General features: G+C 36.1%; 1 protein-coding gene across 1 annotated transcript in view; it reads left to right on the plus strand.

The window, feature by feature from the left end:
* Positions 1–22338, plus strand: part of MALRD1 (MAM and LDL receptor class A domain containing 1) — a 625167-nt gene that overhangs the window by 214403 nt on the left and 388426 nt on the right. Inside the window, exons 20-22 of the mRNA XM_060096153.1 lie at positions 1127–1214; positions 16366–16542; positions 19016–19178. Of these exons, the coding sequence (XP_059952136.1) occupies positions 1127–1214; positions 16366–16542; positions 19016–19178 (428 nt within the window). The remainder of the gene's footprint in view (positions 1–1126; positions 1215–16365; positions 16543–19015; positions 19179–22338) is intronic.

The raw sequence follows: 22338 nt of genomic DNA on the forward strand, positions 1-22338 counted from the left end.
TGAACTGTATTTGCCCATTAATTAAATGAATAAACCTTTTCCAAATTGAGTCATTTCCTCAGTGACAAATAAAGGAGAAAAATTCTAGTAATTCTCAAGAAAACCTAGAAAGTTGGTGGAAGATGTCAAGAGGCTTAAGGTCAGTAATTTGACCTTTTAATTATCTTCTTTAATTAGGAATAAATAATGTATGAAACAACTTTTAATGGAGGATAGAATTTGAAAAATGAAATAAAATTTCAACTTCCACATATAGCATTTGTGAGGAAAAATGAAACAGAAACATATATTCATATAATAGTGGAAAAAAGGAATGTGTTTTTTAAGTTTGAGTTTGCTTAATGTTCTTCATTATTAAATTATAGCAGGATTCCTAGTAAGTATGCAACATATTTGCATGAGTATTAAAATAATTCATCATGATTAATTCTATTATAGTAAATCTCAGCCCTAATCACAATCTGCCATATACTATAGTGGTTTGTCAGTATTTCATATTTTACTGGAGTTTCAGTGGAACTGCAGCTCCTGTAAGCACCGATGTCATCTGAGTTCACTGTGATTAATGAGGTTCTGAAGGAGATCTAATAATGATTAGCCAGTTCCATAAAATGTTACAGAATAAGGTCGATGGGAGAAAAATTTTAAAGCTCTTCAAAATGTGCATTTTAGAGAGTACCTCTGGCAACAAATTTGGTTTCTTGAAGGATGAAGAGGTTTAACCTTGGAAACAGCTGAACTATTGGGGCAACAGTGGGAAAAGGTTCAGTAATTTGCCTTCAGATACTTAAAGACTCAGAAGAAAGCAGGACCAGTCTAGGATTAATGGTTGAAAGTTAAAAAGAAGTAGATAACAATCTGATATACTGAAATTTCAAAAAATCAATACTCACCAGAAACAGAATGGGCTTCATGGATTTAATGGGCCCAGTAAGGTGTGGAGCTTCCTATTACTGGAGTATTCAGGTAGAGACACGATACCTACTTATGGAGACTTTTGCAAAGTATGTTTTTAATGGTTCAGAAGAGAGTTTTCTTTAGGTAAATTCTGAATTCCTTTTCAACCATGAGTTTCCAGAAATTAATTTCCTTCACAGTATTAACAAATTTCTTATATTGTTCTTAGATTTCAGTGGAAGCTTCAGTGGGAGATGGCTTCACTGGAGATATTGCAATTGATGATTTGTCATTTATGGACTGCACCCTCTACCCTGGTAAGGAAGGATATTTTAGTATATGAGTTTTTTCAAACCTGTTTACTTGAAAAAACTGCCAAGGAAATCAATATTTTATTTCCAGAAATATTCAAAAATACTCTCAGTTCTACTCTATTCTACTAATATATTAACCCTGGAAAAGGTTGTGAATCTTTTCTAGTAATTAGTCTAAAATCTTTGCAAACATAGTAAAGAAGTTTGAATCAGTTGTGTTTGTGTCTTATCATATGCAAAATATTAGGAAATTGTGTCTGAAGTTAAACTATAATTCCATCATATTTGGGGGGTTATAAGAACAGAATTGGTTGCCTTATAATCACATTGTTTTGGAGACTTTAATAACCTCTCAGGTACCTTCAGTGATGTTTTATTCTCGGGCTGCACTTTAAATATTCCTGAGGATTGTTGCCAGCCATTTCCTTTCCAAGTTGTAGACTTCTTTCCATTAAAAATCTAATACATATCTTCCAGATTTATATCTCCATCCTCAACCTTTCCCCTGAACTCCTGACTTAGATACTAACCACCTACTCAACATCCAAACTTAGATGTACTAGGCATCTCAAAGATAACTAGGGAAAATAACCTAAAACAAACACACCCCAGGGGAAACTCATTCTAGGCAGTGCATAGCGATCTAAAAGGGCTGAAATTCAAACTCCTGGGACTGAGGTTGTAGACTCTTTAATCGCATGACAAGGGAAAGCACAGTCTCCTTCCTAGAGTGATCAGAGGCTGGATAATTTAAAAATCAATCACAGTAATCCATGTGGAGAGCACTTTCATGTGCTGAAAACTTAACCTGCAGCCCTGGTCCGTCACAGTGTAGCATTATTTGTCAGAGGAGTACCAGCCTCTCCCCAGACATAATCAGAGGGCTGGATTCCGGTTCTTTCTGCTGTAGCTAATGTCACACCTCTGGTTCTCCACCTCATCATTCTGGCAGGATTAATTACCATTCTCTGTGCAGTGGTTTCTATGAAACTCTGCAGAAAGCCAAACCCCTCTCTGGAAAGCCAGCAGAAGGAAATCAGAATTCAACAAGTTTACATTTATCCCTCAGTGTCTAAAAGTAAATTCTTGATGACCCATTGCTCCCTCAATCCGACCATTCTTGCACGCCTCCCTGTCTCAGTAAATGATAGTTTATCTCCAGTTGCTTCTTCTTCATCAACAAATCTGATCAGTCACTACCTTCACATATATCCGGAGTCTACTGCTTCTCGTTGCTTTCCATACTCTCCCCTTGGTCCAAGCCACTGTCATCTCTATACAGATTATTGTGGTTGCTTTGTAAATGATCTATCTGCTTCTACCCTTGAACCACATAATATTTTCTCAAAACAGCAGCCAGAAGGATCCTTTTCAAACTTACATAAGCTCATGTTACCCTATCATGAGTCTTCCTATGACATCCCATCTCATTCAGAACAAAAGCCAAACTTCTTCCAATAACTTCCAAGGAATAAATGACTGGCCCTCTTATACTGGCTCTGACTTTACCTTCTACCAATATGCCTCTAATTGATGTCTCTCAACTACAAGACCTCTTGGCTGGTCCTTGAGCACTCCAACCCATTTATGCCTCAGGGCTTTTAGACCTGCTATTCTCTCTTCCTGGAATGTACTTCCCCCAGATATCCCCTTCACCCCCTTACTTCTTTCTGATCTCTGCTAGAAAATTTCTCTAGTGAAACCTCTCAATCAATCAATCTCTCTCTCTCTCTCTCTCTCTCTCTCTCTCTCTCTCTCTCTCTCACTCTCTCTCACACACACACACACACATCTCTTCTTATCTCCTTACCTGACATTTTCTGTCTCCTTCCCCTGTGTTTTCTCCACAACACGTATCCCCTTATAGTCAAATTTTATTTCCGCCATAATAATGTTAGTGGCATGAGAGCAGGGATTTTTATCTGATCAGTGCCATACCTTCAGTAGCATAAACAGTATCTGACACATAGTAATACTCAATAAACATCTATTGGATAGGTGGGTGGATAGGTGGAGAGATGTTTATATCTTTTTAAGTGTTTATATATTTTAGTTTATTTTTGTTAAAATGTTAATTACTTCTATATGTAAGACACTATGTTATATATCAGCTTCTGTTGACAGCCAAATCTCAGTGGCTTACAACCACAAGCATTTATTTCTTACTCTTACATGTGTGTTTTGGTGTAGAATAATAACAGCAAACACATGTAATTCTTGTTCATAGCTCTGTATAATTCTATGTAGTTCCAATCTATGTATCTCTGTTCTGTGGGTCCTGTCTATATGCGACCCAGGCTGATGGACCAAGTCCCTGTCTGACACTTTCTGCTTTTAAGTCACAGAGTTGGAAAAAGAAAGCATACTTAAAGCTTTTATTAGGGCATCATGTGTATTCACTTCCATTGGTCAGAGCAAGTCAAGTGATCAAGCCCAACAATGGCGCAGGGAAGTATTTGCCACAGACAGGGAGCTTGGCAGGGGCAGAGAATACAGAAAGTCCTTACAAGGGAGGGAGCTGATAAATGGTTACATTAATACCATCTATCACTCTGTGTATCATCTCATATAATCCTATTTTCTTTTAAGAGTATAAAATAGTGCCTGATCCATCACAGGTGAAGAGATCTTGAATGTTGAATAGGATGGATGCCTTTGTTATCCCAATTTTATGGAGCAAACTGAGAAGGAGATAACCAGCCCAAGGCTATCTAGCCATAAAGTGGCAGAGTACAGTGTCTGCTTCTTTGGATCATAATGTTTATCACTATTATTATATTGTTCATCAAATACATTAACCGCCCAAGGAAGAGAAAGCAATTTCCATTTTATAGGTGTGAAAAACTAAACTTAAAGAGTATCGGTGACCTGGGTAAGAATGCACAATTGAGGGTAGGAATGAGATTTTTCACTGGGGTCTGATTTCAGGGCCAAATCGCCTCCCACTCTTTGCTTAGGGAGAATGGCTGTGACCCCAGTGGCAGAGGGGAACAAAAAAGAATACAGAAAGGGAACACAAGTCATTGTTGCTACTGTTGCTGCTTTAATTATCCTGCTACATGCATTCTGTGGCTGATGTTTCCAAGGTAGAGGGAAAAGAGCTGCCAGAAACAAGGGCAGAGATGTGAAATATCAGTTACACACCGTTAGTCCCAATTTTCTGCTTTAAGTTTTGGAAGAAAAATATGGAATTTTAAAGACTGAACTGCGTGGTTTTCATGTTGGCTTCATAGCAAAAGAAGCTCTGGGCAGAAACCACAAAGCCTGCTGAAGCCATAGGTTTCATAAAGGAAGCTGATGTGATCTTACCATAAGATGAAAATGAAAATAAAAACTAGGTTTTTAATAGAAATATTGCTCTTGATTATCAGTCAGTGTTTTGTCATGACATCATGTTAGCTGAGGTGGGATCAGTCCGCATAGGTTCACTTACAGACATTGATTTGCTTTCAATATGAACATTATCTACAGCATGTTTCCTCCTTGATTAACAAAACAAATAAAAAACTAAAAAGACACAAACTATTGACCTCATGTCCAAAGAGCAGATTTGTAACCTGTAATTTTATTTTATACTAAAAGTGACTAAAAAGGAGTAGATTATTTCATTTTTACCTATTTCCTCAAAATCAACTTCTCTTTCCCCTACGTCTCCCTTGTTCCTTTTGATGACCTCAGTATCCTCGAGCAACCCAGGATTGAAATACTATTGTCGTCTTTGGCTTTCCCCTTAAACTTTTAAGTTTCCCCTTAAACTCCAAAATATTTCTCACATCTGTTCTACTTTTTCCATTACCTCTGCCATGACCTTGGTTCAAAACGCTGTTGACGCGAATGACTGAGCTTCTTAACTGCAAACTTTTATTAATTTTCCTCAATAGTTTTTATGCCATAAACTTAGTTTCTTTTCACTTTGTCCTAGGCCATCATTACTTGCTCCTCTAGGTCAAGTGTCTCTCATTTTCTAACTTCTAGTTGTTTCTAACAATTTTCAAATCCATTCTCAATTATGGATCATATCTCCTTTGTTTCAATACTTTGATGATAGAGATTATCATTTTAAATCTAATTCAGGAGGAAAATAGAGAAACAGCTGTTTATGCAAGATTCATTACATTTCTAGGGAAAGTAGACAATCTTAACCATGCAATAGAATCCTATGATTCTTTTTTTTTTTTTTTTTTTTTTTTTTTTTTTCCCTTTTTGCGTTATGTGGGCCTCTCACTGTTGTGGCCTCTCCCGTTGCGGAGCACAGGCTCCGGATGCGCAGGCCCAGCGGCCATGGCTCACGGGCCCAGCCGCTCCGCGGCATATGGGATCCTCCCAGACCGGGGCACGAACCCGTATCCCCTGCATCGGCAGGCGGACTCTCAACCACTGCGCCACCAGGGAGGCCCTCCTATGATTCTTTGCATCAGTGTGTGATGATGTTGTCTGATCCCAGACTAGATAATGATGTGGAATAATGGCAAAGTTAAATAGCTTTCCCTTCACCTTGAATTAGACCTTCAGAGTAGATTTAGGAAGAATTGGTGCCAGACATTCAGATTTTAAAATATTATCCCAAAGGAAGTATCTGTTTTGCATTATTCCTTCCATCTTCCATCAGAAAAGCAAGGAGTGTGTTTCTTTTAACAGAATACATGCAACAGGAGTTTTCTTTCTTGTGTCCAAGATTATTGGTGAGATAGCTGGGTTATTTGGAAAAATAAATCTGTGACGACATAACATCACAACACACTGTTTTCAAACTGAAAAAAAAAATACCTATGCACTTTTCATCGAAGTTAAAATTTCAGAATTCAGCATGTGTATTAGATTTATTAGTTACTAGAACTACTAATTATTAGAATGAGTATCACTATCCAAGGTATTAATGTTTTGCTTTTCCCAGGAAAGTTGTTACTAAGTCAGTGGCATATCTTGCAACTGATGATACCTTAAAATTGAGAAAGTACGGTAACTCTTTAGAGAATGCTTAACAATTTTTATGATGTTCCTCCCCTACCCACCGAATGGTTTTTGTTGTTGTTATTGCTAAACTGGCTGAGTTGATTGAATTTTTGACATCCCTCCTCCTTCACCTCAATATCTCACCAGCTTTATTTGTGCTTGATCAAGTCTCCCTTCCTTCTGCAAAGAGTAATGTTTGTTTCAGTGGCAAAATGTGTGAGTTCTTTTGTGTTCATTTTTCAGATATCACCTGCAGCTTTTTACCTTCTAATACTAAGCTGTTTGGTGTATCCATTACACTTTTCTCAGGATAGTAAATTAAATGAAAGCATTTTGCTTTGAGGTCCTCTTTTATCCATATTTTTCAGAAGGAAATACAGCCTCTGAAGAAAATTTTAGAAATGTTGGAAATATTTGCAGTTCAGTAAAACACTTCAAGGCAAAAATAAAGAAATTTGAGACTCGGTGATTGTAATCTAAAACATTCTGGTTTTAGGGTCTTTGGTGTAGTGTCATAAAGTGATTTAGCATATACCTAGGGAAAAATTTTGCCCAAAGCCTATGGTCCATGCAACTTAGTATTTATTTATAAGATCTTATGAAAAACCCAAATGAACTTTTTGGCTAACCCAATAAGTTTCTAGAAAACAAAATTCAACAAATAACTGATTTAACCTATTTTAAATTTAAAACTTTAAAATTTTGTCATCTTTTAATTGAAGGAAATGCTAAATACCAAAAATGGAGAAGGCTGTTGAAATACTTAAAGTTTAGCTTGAAAATTGTCCAACTGCTAGTTAAGTCTATTTTTAGTCACTTTCAAAGATAGTAGAATGTCTTTAAATATGGAAAATATCTTGTGCTACCTGGAAATTTTTATTGAATCCATGTGGTAAAGCGAAAATATTTCAAAAAAGAGCTGATATGCTACTGGAGAAAGAAAAAAAAAAAAGAGGCAATGCATAATATGAGGCAAACAGCTGTGTCACAATTGTTAATAAATCATATCCAAAGAGTAGCTATGTTTCAGTAAAACCTACTATCCTAGGAAGTAGACCTAGCACAGACACTTTAGTATGATTATGCTAAATATAGTCGTTTCAGCTTGTGGTTATAACTCCAGGTTATTATGTTAAGTGCAATAGGAAAAATAGGAAACGCTTTTCCCCTGGTGCTGTAGATATTTCAATTTTTAAATTTTTCTGAAGATTGATTATGTTTAAACCTCAAGTAGACTTTTAGATTTTTAAATTAAATGTATTTCTTAACATCAGAAGTCACAAGAAAAACATATGCATTGTTACTTGGAGATAAAGAACAACCATGCATATTAGTCAAGTAATTCACACAGTTGTGATATGTCTAAAGCTGGCAATAATTTATCAAGGGCTCAGGATGTTAAAATATCAAGTTTCACTTGTTTAATTACCAGTGTGGGAATAGCTGTATGGAGGGAAGTCTAGTATAAAAGAAGTTGGAAAATTTATTTTTACCAGAAAGATTATACTAGGGTAGCATGAAGTATATCATATTTGTTACAAGGAATTCACAGAGCAAAGAATTAGAACATTGAGTCCATCTGGAGCCTGAGTCATCTAGGGTGACAGCTGTGCAGGTGAGCTGGTTTCCCTTTGGCTTAGGGATGGGGAAGAAAATCAGATCAAACCAGACTAATCTCTGCTTCTTGGTGTTCAGTTATTTGCATTTCACCTTTCAGTTTTGTCTCATCTGCAAAGCTTTTAATTTTTTTTTTATTTTAAGAGCATTAACTCTACCATTGCTACCAACTTCAGCATTTCTAAACAATCATAGGTTTAAAAAAAATCACAAGTTTTGCTATGGAGTGAATGTTCCAATATTCATATGTTGAAACCTTAACCCCCAATGTGATGGTATTTGGAGGTGGGGCCTTTGGAAGGTAATTTGGGTTGTTGAAGTTGATGCCCTCATGATGAGATTAGTGCTTTTATAAGAAGAGGAAAAGATGTGAGATATCTCTCTCTCTGCATGCATGTACCAAGGAAGGCCATGTAAGGACATAACCTGGAAGAGAGCCCTCAGAACCCAGCCACGTTGGTACCCTGATATTGGACTTTCAGCCTCTAGAACTGTGAGAAATAAATTGTTGTCTAAGCCCCCCAGTCTATGGGATTCTATTATAGCAGCCCAGACTGACTAAGATGGGCTTATTGTTCTAGGTATGTTTTACTATTAAGGTTGTTCACAATTTATATATTTTAAAAATGTAAAGTCTATCCATATACTGTATGAAGTCATTTCTTGTATCACCTGAGTTAAGAGCATGATTCTTTAATAAGAAATACTGCTCTGAGTCATAGCAAAGTAAAACAAGCTGACTTTGTGTTCCTTACATGAAAGTATAAACCATCTGTGAGGGTCAGGCAGCTTGCAGTCCTCGTCATGCCTCAAGCTCCAAATGATGTCTTGGTCTAACCATGTGTCTGGGCTCTGTTTTACTTCTATATGGCAGATCCCAAGTAATCAATGGCAACTCCATCTTTCCAGTTACACCACCATTTCCAGAATTGGACTTTGGAGTAAGAAACACTTTCTTCCAATAATTCTTTTGGTGCTCTCAAATACAGACATATTACATTTATCTTTTAAGATTCACTAATTCTGGTAGAATAACAAAGGGTAATGAGGAAAGGACAAAGAATTTTAAGATTTTCCAATTTCTTTTTTAGAGTAGTGATATTTTTACCTACCTGTGATCCAGGTCATTTTACCTGGATCATTTCTGAGATGGAAAATGATTTGTCTCTATTTTTCCTGAGTACGACTCATCTACCTCCTTTTTCTAAGATAGTCATGCATGTCTATGATTTCTTCTTAAGTGAGGGACTGTTTCCTAGTATAAATTGAAACCAGGCCTAAAGATGCAGTTAAGACTACTGATTTTAATAATGTGGCAGAGCAGATGATCTGAAAACTGTAACACTACATATACCTAGAAATGTCAAATATAAAATGCATTTTTAAAAATGTTAAGCTGAGGTTAAAAAAGAGAAATGCCCACATGAGAGAAATAGAAAATGGAAAAATATAACAGAAAGCATAATGTGATTGCTAGAGTTAGGGAGTAAAGAGAATATAGGATGGATGAGAGGCAGGAAAAGGGGAGAGGAGGGCAAAAAGGAGTATATTATCCCTGGGTGGAGGTACCAGTGGGGTTCCAAAAAGAACAACTCAAAGTTAATCTAGAAGGACTCTTCTACAAACTAGATGATGAAGGATTCTCACATAAAAATCAAGCACAAAAAGTTATGGTTGCCAACCTCCAAAATAGCCCCCAATAATCCCCACCTCTTGGTATTCATGATCTGTGGACCAGGCCCCTCCCATATTGAGTAGGACTGACCTGTGTAACTAATGACCCACGTAGCAATGACTGTGTGTGGTTTCCAAAGCTAGGCTTCTGCTGTCTTCCTTTGGATCACTCACTCTGGGGGAAGTCAGACACCATGTCTGAAGGATACACAAGCAGCCCTATGGAGAAAGCCCAGGAACTGAGACCTCCTGCCAACAGTAGCCTAACTTCCCAGGCATGAGCCCCCTTGGAAAGCAGGTCTTCCATCCCTGGTCAAGCCTTCAGATGACTGCAGCCTTGGCTGACATCTTGACAATAATCTTATGAGACCCTGAATTAGAACCCACCAAGCTAAGCCTCTTCTGTGTTTCACACTTACATAAGTTGTGTGAGATAATAAGTGTTTATTAGTTTAAAATTCTAAGGTTTGTGGAAATTTGTTATGCAAAAAATAGAAAACTAATAAATAATTTAAAATATTAAAGGACACTAAGCCATAAGAAAATAGCATGATGTTGTCCAAAAAAAAAAAAAAACAAAACAAAATCTTGAAAGAAGTATCAAATTGGCCATTGTGAAATGAGAAATAAAATCAATGAAATAAAAATCCCAGCAGATGAATTAAGTAGCTGAATCAATGCTGTGATTAATCTTCTGGAGAATAACTATGAGGAAATTTCAGGGAGCAGCAGAGAGAGATAGAAAAGGAAAATGGAAGGGATAGATTTACCTGAAGGATAGATCATAAAAGCTAATGGAGTTCCAGAGAGAGAATAAAGAAAATGGAGGAGAAGCAATTTTCAAAGATACGATGGCTAAGAATTAACATAAGATTTAAGAAGCCTATTCAACCTCATGCAAAATATTAGAATAAATCCAGGTCTAGGCTTATGGAAATGAATTAGAAAAAAATAAATGAAAGGGAAGATTATGGTAAAAATAGCCAGAGATTAAAATACAGTTACAAAAGAACTTCAATCAGATTAATAGATGACTTCACAATAGCAAGAATGGAAGTAGGAAGACAGTTGAAATTATTTTCAAAGTTCTGAGAAAAAATAACAGTATAGAGCAAAGCAAAATTCTTTCAGGAATGAGGGTGAAAACAGGCACTCAGAGCATGACATCCAAAAATAAACAAAAAATGATTTCACTGCACCAGACTCCTACCAAATGAACTATGTAAATATGAACATTTAAAGGAGACAGAATGAGCTCAACAAGGGCTGAGATGCAAAAGGGAAGAGACAGCAAAGAAAATGGCAAACGTGCGGGTAATTCTAGACATACCAGTGGATGATGAGCATGTGGTATGACCAGAATATTTATACACTACTGAGAAATATAGAATTTGATACAATTACTTTTGAAAGCAGTTTGGCATTATCTAGTAAATTTAGATGTGCATCCTCTGTGACCAAGCGATTCCACACGTAGGTACCTCAGGAGAAATGTACAAGGAAACAAAACCTCAGAGTCAACTCAAAAACCACTGATGGTAGAATGGCTATATAACATATGTTACATATTCATATAGTGAAACATTATACAGCAGTCAACACAGCTAAACTGCAAGAAAACACATTAGTTTGGATGAATGAATGTACAATGTTCAGAAAAACATCAAGTTGCTGATTATATAGAGAATGGAGTCCATTCATCTAAAGTTTGAATCTAAACAACATTTTATTTATTTATAAAGGACCTACATGACGCTCCATGTATATGGTCACTATTCTAAGAATTTCACAATAAGTTATTTAGTCACACAAGCTAATAAGTAAGCACTGTAAGACGTTATTTGGTATATATGCAAATGAAGAAAATATAAACACAAATGAAAGCAAAGAAATAAAAAACACAAATTTCAGTGTACTGTGAACCAGGAGAGATGCCAATGAGGGGATGGAGTCAGCAGGGAAACACTGGAGGGTTCAAAACTTTTTGTGAATTTCATTTCCATAAACTGGAAGGTAAATATATGGCTATTCTTCTTCTTCTTTAAACCAGGCATATATTTTATGTTCATTCTTATATATGTATAATATATTTCATAATAAAATATAAAATGATAAGTGAGAGAAGCTTGAGTTGCACCAATAGACTAATAGATCAAAAAGTGGCCATTCATGTGAAAAAAATTGTATTTAGATTCTCATCACAGATAATAGATAACAGTAGAGCCCAGATGGAGGAAAGATCTAAATATGAAAAATAAAACTATCAAAATTTTATGGAAATTATAGAAAACATATTTATGACATTAGAATAGGGAAGATTACTTTTAGTGAAATTTTAAAGCACAAACCATAAAAGAAATGATTGATATATTAAAATTAGAGGGTTTTTTTTATTCTGAAAGACACCATAGAAAATGGAAAGACTAGATTAGGAGAGCATATGTGTCACTTAGACAAATGATTGAGGATTAGTATGGAGAATATGGGATTAATTTAAACCTATAAATTAATAAGAAAAAGACACTGGATTCAGTAGAGAAAAAGAGCAGGATATGTGAATAGTTAGTCAAAAACGAAAGTAAGATACTTGTGTGGCCCCTAAAAATGTCTCAATAATTAGGGAAATACAAGTTAGAATATCAAGGAATTATAATTTCAGACCTGTAACCCTGGCAAACATTTTAAAAAATCTGATGATGCCAAGTGTTGGCTGCAATATGAGAAATGCACACGTTTCTGGGTGGAAATGGGTAAACCACCTTTGAAAACAACTACTTAAGTTGACTGATTACATACCTTATAACTTTGAAATTTCATTTCAAGGTAACTTGCCTTGGAAATACTCTGGCATATGTTTGCAAACAGAAATGTACAAAGACATCCAGTGTAGCACACTTTATAGATATTGTTACTGTCCTGCTTGAGAAGAGATATGCCAGCTACAGACTCTTCATACAATAAATATTTGACTCAAGATATTCACTTAATTGAACACCCTAACCAGTTAAATGAATGAATTGATTCTGTATGTAACAATAGAGATAAATCTGAAAAATATGTTTTGAGTCAATATTGCAAATTCAAAAGAAATATGAATACTATTTATGTAAAATTTTCTAAGACACAAAATAGTGTATATTTTAAATGGAACATGTATGTTTGAGATAATGATACAAAAACATGCATGAAGACTCACTATATTCAGGATGTTAATTCTTCCTAACTTGATCTATAGAGTTAATGTAATCTCAATCAAAATCCCAGCAAATTATTTTGTGAATATAGGAAAACTGATTCTGAAGTGTATACTGAGAGGCAAAAGACCCAGTATATCCAACACAATATTGAAGGACAACAAAGTTGGAGGACTGACACTACCCAACTTCAAGACTTATTATAAAGCTACAGTAATCAAGACAGTGTGGTATTGGTGAAAAAGCAGAGAAATATATCATTGGAAGAGCATAGAGAGCCAAAAATCTACCCATGTAAATATAGTCAACTAATCTTTGACAAAGGAGTAAAGGCAATTCAACGGGAAAAAGATGGTCTTTTCCAAAAATGGTGCTGGAACTAGACATCCGTGTGAAAAAAAGAAAGAATCTAGACACAGACTTTATACCCTTCACAAAAGTGAACTCAGAGTGGATTGTAGACCTAAATCTAAAATGCAAAACTATAAAATTCCTAAGATAACATAGGAGAAAATCTAGATGACTTTGGTTATAGTGATGACTTTTTAGATACTACACCAAAGACAATCATTTAAAGAAATAATTGACAAATTATACTTGATTAAAATTGAAAACTTCTCTGTGAACGACATTTTTTTTTTTTTTCTTTTTTTTGCGGTATGTGGGCCTCTCACTGTTGTGGCCTCTCCCGTTGCGGAGCACAGGCTCCGGATGCGCAGGCCCAGCGGCCATGGCTCATGGGCCCAGCCGCTCCGCGGCACATGGGATCCCCCCAGACCGGGGCACGAACCCGCACCCCCTGCATCGGCAGGCGGACTCTCAACCACTGCGCCACCAGGGAGGCCCCGACATTTTTAATGGATGGAGAAGACAGTTCACAGACTGGGAGAAGAACTATCTGATGAAGGAGTTATCCAACATATACAAGGAACACTGTAAGCTCAACAGTGAGAAAATCAACAGATTAAAAAAAAGACAAAAGATCTGAGCAGACATCTCACCACAGCAGATATATAGATGTCAAATGAGTATATGAAAAGATGCCCAGTCAACCAAGATGTCCTTCAGTAGGAGATTAATAAACTGTGGTATATCCAGACAATGGATATACTATTCAGTGCTGGATTAATATCCAGACAATGAATACTATTCAGTGCTGGAAAGAAACATACCATTAAGCCATGAGAAGACTTGGAGTAAACTTAAATACATATTAATAAGTGGAAGAAACCAACATGAAAAGCCTGCATACTGTATGATTCTAATTATATAACATTCTGGAAAACACTATGGGGACAGTAAAAGGATCAGTATTTGCCAGGGATTGGGGGCAGGGACGGACAGATAAGCAGAGCATAGAGGTTTTTTAGTGTAGTGAAACTATTCTGTATGACACGTTAATGGTGGAAGCCTGTCATTATACATTTATTAAAACTCACAGAATGTAAAACACCAACAGTGAACGCTAATGTCAACTGTGGGAAAAGCAACAATGGATTGTTGAGTTAGCAAGGAGAGCCTGCACATGCATACCTGGTCTCTTAGTTTCCTCTTTTTGTGGAGAGAGTTAGCTGAAGGAAGCCTGAGATCTGCTCAGCTCCTCCTTGCTGTAGTTCACAATGGTCAGCTTCTGTATAGAAATTTCCAGCACAGGTTATAACTTAGTCTGTTTATGTCTGAGTTTCACACTCTGAAAGATTACCTGCCTACAGATATAGGCTATTCTTTTCCAGTATCAACTTCATCCATAAAAAGGTTGATATTTTGCTCTACCAGCTGCCCTACACTTCAGTCTTAGTTCTTAATTGCTTCAAAACCTGAGCTAAGAAATAAAGTACTATTTATTGGACTCTCCTCAAATTCCCCAAAGCACCCAAATCCCCAGTCCTCTAGACACTGGACGTGTAATATTGCTCAGGTCTTTGCTGTCCCCTGCAAAACATCTCTGCTTTGGTTTATTAGTTGCCTGGAATTAAAGTAGAAGCTCAGCTGTTCTCTCTTCCCCATGTCAGAGCCACCAGCAAATCATTCTCCTCGCTAGTGCCTGATAAGTATTTATTGAAGTGGAAATTTTATATCTTGATGTTTCTCCACAGCTTTTTATATTTACTTCAAAATCCTAGTTGGTCCCACTTAACTCTTTGTGACCTGATAGCCCTCTCCTCTTTAGTCCCATATCTAATGACTCCATCTGATGCATTCTTACCATATCCCAAGAGAGTCTTCTTGTCAAACTCTCACAGTATTCCAGAAAACAACAGGAAAATATATTCCTCTGTCTTCACATGAGTCTTTTCTCCTTGCCTCAAAAGACCTTGTACCCTTCTTTATCTACCCAGCAACAAATCATCCTTTAAAACTAAAACGTGTATATGTATAACTGCATCGCTTTGCTTTACACCTGAAACTAATACAACATTGTTAATCAACTATACTCCAATATAAAATAAAAAGTTAAAAAAAACCCAAGAGCTTCCCTGGTGGCACAGTGGTTGAGAGTCCGCCTGCCGATGCAGGGGACACGGGTTCGTGCCCCGGTCCGGGAAGATCCCACATGCCGCGGAGCGGCTGGGCCCGTGAGCCACGGCCGCTGAGCCTGCGCGTCCGGAGCCTGTGCTCTGCGATGGGAGAGGCCACAACAGTGAGAGGCCCGCGTACGGCAAACAAAACAAAACAAAACCCAAAACTAAAAACTTAGTTTAAACATCACCATACCAGGAAGTCTTCCCCATCTGATACAGACTTTTCCTGTGTTCTCTTAATATACTGTACAATTTTAACCTTTGTTCATCTATTCATTCATTTACTCTGTCATCCATCCATCCTTCCATCCCTCCTTCATCCTTCCATCCATCTGTATATCTGTTCACTCACTTCACAATGATAGTGTACCCACCATATACCATGGTCTGTGGTTGTGAATACAGGAGTTAAGGGATAGGTGTCACTCTTGCCTCCATCATGTTAAAATCTCTATCCTAAACTTATCCCATGGGACTGTAATGAAAGAATTTCCTAACTGCCTTATCCCCTAGTCTGTAAACTCTTTTATGGCAGTGACAGTATGTTTGGCTTTAAATCCACTACATCTGCCATGTATATGACACAGAGATGTTATTAATAAGTGCTTATTGGATAGCTTACTGTCTAAATTAATCCATTTCTATAAATTTCTTCTAACCTCTGTAATATCAGAAATTATAGCTTATTTAAATATTTCTGGGTGAATACTTTTGGTTTGGGTCTATCTTGCAACCTTGAATCCCAACTATGTGGGGGTATCTGAAACAAAGAGGAGATGTTAAGTTCATTGTAGCAGTGGAAGAACAAAGTTTATTCACCTAGTGGGCTAGAAGGTTTAACCTGACCTTGACTCTGGTTCCTAACGCCAGCACCTGGGATTCACTTGGTTCCTGTTTATCTTCCAAGCCCTGTTCTTGAACCTTCCATTTGTTCAGTGAGCTCTGAAGAGCTTTTCAATAATTTCCATCTGTGCCTTCACTTATTTTATAATCAAAGATATCTAAAGTTCTTTGCCATTACTAAAGCCATGAACCCCAACTTATATGCTTACATAAAGAAGTTAAGCAGATTAGCAAATACTATCAAATATTCTTTATAATATTGAGTGTGAAGTATACTTAATAAAGTTTATTGTGTGAAATCTTTAGAGAAATGGAAAAATCTGCAAAATGATACTTGTCTATTATTTCAAGGTAATTTGCCAGTGAACCTTCCAACTCCACAAGCAACTTCAGTTCCAGTAACCTTACCTCCACACAACTGTACCGACAATGAATTTGTTTGCAGGTCTGATGGTCAATGTGTTGAGAATATCCAGAAATGTGATTTTAGATATGACTGCCCTGACAAATCAGATGAATCATCCTGTGGTACGTGAATTCCTAAATTTTGCATTAAATATAGCCATAAAACTGATAAGAAAATACTAGTGTTATCTCAAGTAGCACGGCATAATGTCCTAGTTAGAAAATTTCAACCTGGCTTAAAGCAGTTTCTTAACATAAAGACTATTTGTATAGAAAATGATAGAAGAACCAGCATACATTCTTGTATCATGTCCAACAAGAGGTGTCTTTAAATTAATATTTAAATTCAAAATACTTGTTTTCATGGACTTAGCTTGACTCCAGAGCTATCATTTATCATTTTTATTCATCTCTCTTTTTGTCTCTGTTTGTCACAATCACTAAATAGAAATGTTTAGGGAAGAAGCATAATACCCTCAAATTAGATGAATCTGTTCAAATTTTGCCATTGTCAAAATGCACACATAAAATGAATACTATGTCAAATGTGCAGAGTTAATAAGAAAACCAATCCTAATACATGTGGACACTTCAACGGCTAGGTACTGTTGAAAGATGGTTTTCATTTATTGACACTTGCCAATCTATGGCTTCTCCTAAATGGATCAAGGCAAATTATTTAATTTAGAAGTGAACTTCTCAGTCAGAGATACAAACTGAGAGGAGAAAAATTAATCTGTGTCTGAATGGGCAAAACACAGGATCAGAAGGAATAAACACTTGTGATTTTTTTCCCCTTCCTTGCTCTTTATTAAGTTGTATGTGAATTTACCATAATATTGCTCAAGTGTCTTGATAATACTGATGGTTTAGAACATACAGATAATACAGCGTATAGTGAAATTCTAATTTGTCTTATGTCAGCCTCGTCAAGGAATTCTAAAACTTAAAAAATACAAATACATAATAAACTAATCCAGGCCAAAAAACCTCATAAAATCAAAGCTAATTCACTCTGTGAATAAGATGGGACAGTAATTAACTCAAGTTGGTCAGGAAGATGTACTGTGCATCACAGATGTAAGATAATATAATGGACGATGCTGTGGTATTCAGGCTCCCTCATGGGAAGACACTAAAATCCTCTTCTGATCACACATAAGTCGTCTTTGTAAAAGTTTACACAAAATCTAATTAATTACACCTAGTGAGCATCTTTAGTAAATACTGACTTTCTTCTTAGTTCAACTTTGAAATTTTAGTAATGCCATTTATGATTGGATGGGAAGTTTTGGTAAGTTCTGTAAATGTCCTGAATGAATGTCTACTATTTAATTATTAAAATCATGGGGATATTTATTTATTTTGATTAAACATGAGTTATTACCATTTAGTTCTGAACAAATTGTGTCTTGCCTTCTCTCTTTGTAAAATGAACTATTATGATAAATCTGCTTGTCATCTACAGTCATATTTTGTAATTTTTTCATTGTGGTAATACAATATAAGATCTATCCTCTTAATAAATTTTTAAGTGTACAATACAGTATTGTTGACTGTAGGTACAATGTTGTACAGCAGATCTTAGCTTGTCTGAAACTCTGTGTCCTCTAATTTTTGAAAAATATACAATTTTTAAAATCTTTTTTAATAATATGAACAGGATTCTTTTGAATTCTAAATCTCTTCACAAAATAAGTATAATTATATGCTCAATATTAATATCAGAGATTAAATAACACACCTGAATGTCATGATTAAAATCACTTTTTTTGATGAAGTTTTCCTTCTCAAATTTTATGTTAAATCGTGAACCCAAGTTTCTAAATGATAGTAGTGGTAGCCTATGCCATCACCATTTATGCCATTTAAAACCTGGAGTACACACCAGGCTTTCTGTTGTATACACAAGACCTCATTGAGTCTTTTCTTTTATTCAAAAAGTAGAGAATTTAAGACAGACAGACATATGAACACATCAGAGAGAGAAGGAGAGAGAGACAAGGAGAGAAAAAGAAAGCATTTGTCTTCACACACAACTTATATATTTAAAAAATCACTGGACTTTTAATTTTGTTTGATATTAGAATACAGTCATTACAAGAATATTGAAAACTTTCAAGGAAAGAGGTTCAATATAAAAGCTGTTATAAATCTTATAGCTTTGAATTTAAGTAATTTGGAATTTGGGATTTAGGTTTGCGATAATACTGTGAAAAAAGAACAGACTTATCAGAACTTGGAGGTCATATAAGCAACGTAAGTGTTTTGTCAGAACAGAGTGGCAATTCTTAAATTGCTGCTTTCAGAGCGAATTAAAATCTCACTTCTTTATGAAAGCAGAATCTTCAGTATGTGCATTTATTTCCACATTTCAGTTAATATAGATATTGGAATATAATACACCTAGATTTCTTTAAAACTCTTCTAGTGATTATGTAAACAATTTGCCTAATTATTCCAGTTATGCTTAAAAGTTAGATTATAATTTAAAGAAACCCCAAGAGTAAGAAAGTGCTGATGCAGATGGAAATTGCCATTTATTAATACATTTATTGTGATTAGCTCATCTTATTTCTGTCCCATCCTATTCAAGCTATGGAAGTTTGCAGCTTTGAAAAAGGAAGCCTGTGTAAATGGTACCAGCCAATCTCAGAAAAATTAATTCAAGATTCAAACACATTCAGGTGGGGACTTGGTAATGGAACCAGTATTCATCATGGGGAGGAAAATCACAGGCCGTCGGTGGATCATACAACGTAAGTGACCACGCATTTGGAACATGTCTGTTAGGGACTATTTACTAAGCAGTTCCCAAATTCCTGCCACACCACCTTACCCTAAGTTAGTGCTCTTATAAAGATGAAGGTTTAAGTGAGAGCATAAGTGGGCTAAGTGTACTCTTTCTTACAAAATTAAAAAAAATTTAATTAAAAGATAGTAAATGCTCTTATCAAAGTCATAGAAACCAGAGAAAAGCATGAGTAAATAAAGAAAAATTATTTGTAATATCACCACTCATCGAAAAGCACTGTTAATATGTTGTTTTAGAATTATCTATTAATTCCTTCCCCTCCAAATTTCTTTTCTCCTTTTCTTCCTTTTTCAGCTCCTCCTCCAACACCTTGCCCCTTTCCCTCTTCTTCCAGTCTTTGCTCTTTATCATCATTTATTTTGGTCTTTTCTTTCGAGGTTTAATAATTCATACCTTTCCCCTGTTTTGTAGTCCACAAATATATTGAGTGCTCACTTCCTACAAGATCCCATTCTTCCTCTTTCCTTTTATTGATTTCAAGGAAACGTTACTGAAGACAACAAAGGAATCCCCATTTATATTACAAAGAATCTTTTCCAAATCTTTATGCCTTCACACTTCTCCTCAGTTAAAACTTCATGACCCCCAGTTCCTAGGCTGCTGCTTCAAAGAAAACTAAAGGTATATCCACTGTCCAGTCCATCATTGCCCTGGCCAACTTGACCTTGCACTCAAGGGGACCACAGTATCTTAAGTGTACAATGATTTTCCTTTCCCTGGGCTGACTTTTTCACCCTGGTTTTCTGAGCTCCCTTTTGTTCTATTAAAATGGTTCCAGTTTTACCATCATTTTATTTAAACGTCTGCAGCCAGGATGCCCAAAGTATATAGAGTAGTAGATATTCATACTGCTTTGTTTTGATCACATTTGACAGTTGGCAAGTAATTTTTGAAATTTCAGGATACAAAATTTCCTTGAGCTGCTTCTGACGTAAAAAAGCACAGGGTAATTTCAGAAAGTTTCTGTGGCTCATACAAATAAGCCATACTTCATTAATAAACTATATTTCTGTTAAGAAAAAGGCAGACTAGAATCTCTCTTCTAGGTGGTAAAAGTATAAACAGAAATATGACAGCATATAAGCAAAGGAATATAATCGGCTTTTAACTTGTCTCTGACCCTCACCCACTGCCTCCAATAGACTGCAAATTCCTTGAGTAATTTCAAGGACTGTGATTCCCATTTATTGCATTATTTCTAAGTCTCATTATGTATTAAGTCCCAGTAATTATTTGTTGAGTGGGTTAGTTGATGATTAGGATCAATATATTTATGCTTTATAATTAAAGGCTACAAGGCACAAAATTAAATATATTTTAAATAGGACTACTTAATAATCAGATAATGTTTAATGAATGTGCTCTACATGACAAAATCCTGGAGAAGGGGGAAGTTCCTAAGCTTCTATCTTCTCCAGTTTTCCTCTCCCCTTCTCTCTAGGTTCTTTCTTCAGCCAAGGAAGGTCTGACATTTTTTACTTTGTGAAATAGTTCTTATGCATCATTTATTCTACTCTTTGGCTTATAGTAGAACTCCAAGCTCAGTTTATCCAAATTATGTTTGTTTGTTTGTTTTATATAATTAAAGGGGAGCTTTTCCATTTAGAAAATGCTTTTCTTTCTCAGGTATCTGGCTCTAGAGATTTAAAGCCAGGCTTTTAGACTACTGTGTCTGAAACAGTTTTCAAGACCAGTTTTGAAATCAAAAAGCTCTACACCAGTTCTTTCTTTCTCTTTACTTTCTATGATTCCACTTCACCCTAAGGTAAAGATTGCTTCTGGCTTGGGTTGATAAGGAACACTCATAAGCAAGTGCAAAAGGAGAAAAATATCACATTACCATATTTCAAAATATTCTCTCACTTCATATACCTAATAAAGCAATAAAATATCTAGAAGAGTCATGGTGGGGTAGGAATATGTAGGGAAGTTTTCACTGTGCAGATGACTCTTCAGTAAGGTCTTAAATTTTACCGTTTCATTTCCATGATGAAAAACAAGTTAAGTCATAGTCCAAGTCACAGTCTACTGTTTTGTGTTCACACTTTAATGGACTATTCTTTGTACCTGAGGATCTAAAGTGCACTCTGGGTCTGAATTAAGGGTTGCATCTTTATTTTTTACTTGTTTGTTTGTGGGAGAGTAACACCATTCCATACAACTGGTGCATTCAGCATTTGTATATGAATTAGAAATTGTCATCTCTTCTTCTAGGGCTTCTTCTGTGTGGCCATGGTCTTAGCACGGGGCTTGGTGAGTGGATTCTCCCTTCATCCAGCTCAGCAGGGACCAACTAAGGGCACCTGGCATGATTTTTTTTTTCCTAGGGTTGGAATCTAAATATTTATTTATAAATAAATATTGTTCTCAACTACAACCAGAGAAAAAATAAAGTAAAATCCCTTCAATGTAAATATCATCAGTTGCAATTTGCATGTTCTTTTGAGATTGGAGTTGGACGAAATTTCTATTTCCTCTAACTTATGCAGTGAGAGGGAATATTTAATAGAAAAAATATTTTCTTGGTATTTTGGGAAAAGCACCCTAATCTAGTTAAACAACAACAACAACAACACACGCACACACACCACAGAAGAAAAATGAGTCTATATCCATTCATGCTCCAGGAACTACTAGGAAACTTGGCAAAAACATTAGTCTTACTCAGCTGAGAATTGTTTTAAAAAATTGTTATTTGCTTATCATTGAATCAAGGTATTTGGATTACTTAGCATCCGAGCTTTGTAGCTAATTCAAATTTAAATATGTTTAGAACATTGAAGATTTGGAAGTGTTGTGTAATGATTCCTTGCGGTTTGTAATTTCATAAGATCTCAGAATCCTGTACTCTGACCTCTATAATCAGTTCAATAAGCCAAGGCAGTTTTTTTTTTGTTTTTTTGGTTTTTTTTTTGCTGTACGCTGGCCTCTCACTGCTGTTGCCTCTCCCATTGCAGAGCACAGGCTCTGGACACGCAGGCTCAGCGGCCATGGCTCACGGGCCCAGCCGTTCCGTGGCATGTGGGATCCTCCCGGACAGGGGCACGAACCCGTGTCCCCTGCATCGGCAGGTGGACTCTAAACCACTTGCGCCACCAGGGAAG

The sequence above is a fragment of the Mesoplodon densirostris genome, chromosome 4 (assembly GCF_025265405.1).
Source record: "Mesoplodon densirostris isolate mMesDen1 chromosome 4, mMesDen1 primary haplotype, whole genome shotgun sequence".
Taxonomy (NCBI): domain Eukaryota; kingdom Metazoa; phylum Chordata; class Mammalia; order Artiodactyla; family Ziphiidae; genus Mesoplodon; species Mesoplodon densirostris.